Raw genomic sequence first — 3,864 nt, forward strand, 5'->3', positions numbered from 1 at the left:
CCTTCACATGTAAAAGAGAAAAATATTAACCTAGACTGAATGAAGAAATGCATATCCTATGCATCAAATGACATCTCTTTTCCTGTACGAATTGAGATGCATGTCATCTCACTTTCTATGTTTTTTTAGGGAATTCTATGATTTTTCTTTGTTTTAGAAGATCCTATGGTTTTCTATTCCTACCATATTTCTATATATCCTTCCTTTTTTTTTAGCCTAGCAGTAGCAGCCCACAGAGCCGCGCCTCTTCCCAGGCCGGCCCAATACTAACCCGCCTAATCTGGGCCAGCCTTGACCCACCAAACTGCCTGCTCCTCGTCCGCTCCCCAGCGCCGTGACGCCGCCGAAACCCCTTCGCCGGCGTCCCGGAAAGCAGCCTCTGCTCCTCCTCCTGCCGAAGCACGGCTACTCTACCCCGCAGGTGTCCTCGTCGTCTCTACCCTCCACCGGACTCGCGTGGGGATAAGACGCATCCAGGCGCCCATGCAGTCCGCCGCCGCTCCGACGAGGGCAGGGAGCCGCCTCTGCACGCGCTGCGGCGAGCGGAAGGCCGCGCTCAAGCGGCCCAAAACCCTAGAACAGGTGAGCCTCGCGGGCTTCGCTCTGTAGGATTCCAGCAACCGGGGGCCTATGGTTTAGCTGTAGCTTCATATGAGTTCACTCGATTACTGTAGTTTTAGGAAGCGGGTACGAACAAAACATGCCCCTTTTGTGTATCTACCTAAAAATTTGAGTACTCTTTGCTGCTTGATCTTGTGAAGTTCCAACCATGATAGGTGTCTAGGAGTACTGTGAGCTGTTTTCACTTTTTCTGTGGCCTACAGAGGTGTCTCTGATATTTGCTTTCAGATATGTAGGGAATGCTTCTATATTGTCTTCGAGGACGAGATTCATCAAACTATTGTTGACAATAATTTGTTTAAGGCCGGTGAACGTGTGGCAATTGGAGCTTCTGGTGGAAAAGGTATGTGCAGACGTGTGTTGTATAAATAACGACGTAATAGATGATTTTTATGCAATGCATATGTTTCATATTCCGCTACTCATTGAATGATGAACACTTAGTACCAGCTCCTGTTGATCACTTGCATGGCCAATACTCAAGGTGTCATTGACTCCTTGAGAGCCTTGTATTAGAGTGTGTTACCAAAATGTTTGTTCAACCTTATCGCAGTTGCAGCAGAGATAAAGGTTTTTAATCAAGACGATCAATTTATTCAAGTTAAAATATTGGTAGTCATGGGCGATGATAATAATGGATCATATATGGCTCTTTCATAAATATGATATACCCCCCTAAGAAAAAATATGATTGCAAATGTTCTTCAGCTTATTGTGGAAATTCTTGCTTATCTATCTTGATCTTGTAGCAGTTTATAACAATCTTTTTACTGTTATGCAGATTCAACCGTGCTTGCGTATGTGTTATCAGAGTTAAACAAACGTCATAAATATGGTCTCGATTTGTTCCTTTTATCTATTGACGAAGGAATCACAGGCTATAGAGACGACTCCCTAGAAACTGTTAAAAGGAATGAACTACAGGTTCCTCCCCCTTTACCCGATACACAAAACTGTTGCAACTTTTTACTTTGTGTTTTCCTTTCTTCTAATTTTGGAAGGCATCTACTTCATGAAACGTAGCCCATTTAAATGCATATTCTTGTGTTGCTAATTCAACCGTACAATTCACCCACTGCAGTATGGCCTACCACTGAAAATAGTTTCCTATAAGGATCTCTATGACTGGACAATGGATGATATTGTGAAAGCAATTGGCCTGAAGAACAATTGTACTTTCTGTGGTGTTTTTCGACGTCAGGTACCTCCTACTACCTACCTTTATCTGCAAGGCAATTGCATGCTCATTAATTTATGAACAATTCCATTCTTATTAGGCGCTAGACCGAGGTGCTGCTCTCTTGAAGGTTGATAAGATTGTAACTGGGCATAATGCAGATGACATTGCAGAGACTGTCTTGCTGAATATTTTACGTGGTGATATTGCAAGGTAAATGTTGGTTAATAAAAAAAGTATGCTATTTTTTATCTTTGTTCTCTTTTATAATTTTTGTGCTGGCATTATGCTTTTATCTTATATAGGTTAAGTCGATGCACTTTCATAACTACTGGTGAAGATGGACCAATCCCAAGATGCAAGCCTTTCAAATACACCTACGAAAAAGAGATTGTTATATATCCTTTACATGAAACATTTTTAATCAGTTTTAATTTTTTTATTAACTTATTATGCTTTGTCCATATAACATGCGCTGATAATAATTTTGATCCTTGACTGTATGAAACGTATGCGTATTTCAAAAAGCTGGACTACTTCTCCACTGAATGTAATTCCTGCTTCATTTCTTATGCAGTTTTGTTCTCTCTGTAGTTAAACAGTAGCTCCCCATTCCATTATCTCAAGATACCAGGGACGGTTAATATATAATCAAAATATAAGCTTCGAACAATCAGTGCCTAACATTTGATAGTCAATGACATACTTGGAAGGGTACTTATAGAATTTTGTTGACACTGTTTTCATCTTCTATTGGAATCAAATATGCTTATTGGTTATCTATCACAATTCAGGCATCTATTCACCAAATGCATATCGTGGATTTGCTCGTGAATTTATTAAAGATCTGGAAAGGATGAGGTAAAGACTTCTGCTGTCCAAAAGTAGGATTATTTCTTCATCTGTTAGTGTATGCTAGCTCTGTTTATTTTCCTTGTTCAACACATTATGTATCATTGTCTTGTTTCAGTCACTTGAATCGGTACCTTATGAGTGGTGCAGGCCTAGGGCTATACTGGACATCATAACCTCTGGCGAAAATTTCCGGATATCCACAACAACAAGAATGCCAGAGCAAGGAACATGTGAACGCTGCGGTTACATTTCTAGCCAGGTATTGTGCTTACATCTAGCGTGAAAGCTTGCCCCCTCTAGAGTCTCTTGGCTCAAGATAACCGCATAAATGATTCTTTCGCTAGTACAGTTAAAAATAAGTTGGTCAATTGGTTATAGAATGACAGGTTTTTTCTTGAGCTCACATGTTGGACATTTTATCCAAGTATTTGTCCTGGCTACCTTTGAACTTTTCCAATGCTTTTACTGACTCAATATTGGATGAAAATCTTGGCTTCTGTAGAAATTATGCAAAGCGTGTGTCCTGCTAGATGGACTGAACCGAGGCTTGCCAAAACTAGGCATAGGGAGAACCGCTAAAGTCGGTGCTGGAGCTGATGGCAGTGGCGAGCAGCAAGGCAAACGAGCGGAGAGGAGGAATAGGTCGAGTCTACAAGGAAAACATGGCAACTTGGACTTCTGAGTATCAGTCTGCTGGACTGGCCACTCAGGGTGTAAGCAGGACTAGGTGTGGCAGTATGCCCGCATCATCGTCGCGGGGATAATTGTGCGGGCTATGCATCTGAACTTTAGTAGCTGCTGCTGGTGTTGTATCATGATAAAAGTCTGATCGATCAACAGTTGAATTGGACTAGCTGAACTTGCTAGCTTTTTTTTTTTGAGTAAAAGCTGAACTTGCTAGCTGTTGTCGTCTGTATGTGTATTTGCATGTACAAGAGGTGAAGGCCAAGTTATAATACCATTAGTAATTATCTGCTCCCCAGCTCAAATACACTCGCATGAACAGTAAAAGAATTTTAAATAATAGTAAACAAAAACAAAAAAATCTGAATTTTTTTGTGGATGAGCATCAACAAAATTTATAACATGCTGCAAGATTTCACTTGAAATGACATCCGTGGAGGCCTGTGCAAAAAAAAAAGACGTATTTTGGAGTACCCATTTTTGTTTTTTTGACACACTAATACAGATGTCTTTTCATGGCGAAATTC

General features: G+C 40.8%; 1 protein-coding gene across 1 annotated transcript; it reads left to right on the forward strand.

Moving 5' to 3' along the window:
- Positions 1-287: 287 nt before the first annotated feature.
- LOC109770929 (cytoplasmic tRNA 2-thiolation protein 1) lies at positions 288-3,642 on the forward strand. Its single transcript, XM_020329645.4, has 10 exons — positions 288-582; positions 850-964; positions 1,403-1,545; positions 1,703-1,822; positions 1,899-2,011; positions 2,104-2,196; positions 2,308-2,348; positions 2,593-2,659; positions 2,801-2,912; positions 3,156-3,642. Exons 1-10 carry the CDS (start codon positions 484-486, stop codon positions 3,333-3,335), a joined length of 1,083 nt encoding a protein of 360 aa, XP_020185234.1. The 5' UTR covers positions 288-483; the 3' UTR covers positions 3,336-3,642.
- The last annotated feature ends 222 nt before the right edge of the window (positions 3,643-3,864 follow it).

The sequence above is a fragment of the Aegilops tauschii genome, chromosome 5 (genome assembly GCF_002575655.3).
Source record: "Aegilops tauschii subsp. strangulata cultivar AL8/78 chromosome 5, Aet v6.0, whole genome shotgun sequence".
Lineage (NCBI taxonomy): Eukaryota > Viridiplantae > Streptophyta > Magnoliopsida > Poales > Poaceae > Aegilops > Aegilops tauschii.

What these genes read in the sequence shown, in the direction of transcription:
- LOC109770929 (XM_020329645.4), top strand. Translation starts at nt 484, where the DNA reads ATGCAGTCCGCCGCCGCTCCGACGAGGGCAGGGAGCCGCCTCTGCACG. An exon ending in TTACGTGGTGATATTGCAAG is followed by an intron (nt 2,012 to 2,103) that starts GTAAATGTTGGT and finishes TATCTTATATAG; the next exon opens with GTTAAGTCGATGCACTTTCA. An exon ending in GGACTACTTCTCCACTGAAT is followed by an intron (nt 2,349 to 2,592) that starts GTAATTCCTGCT and finishes ATCACAATTCAG; the next exon opens with GCATCTATTCACCAAATGCA.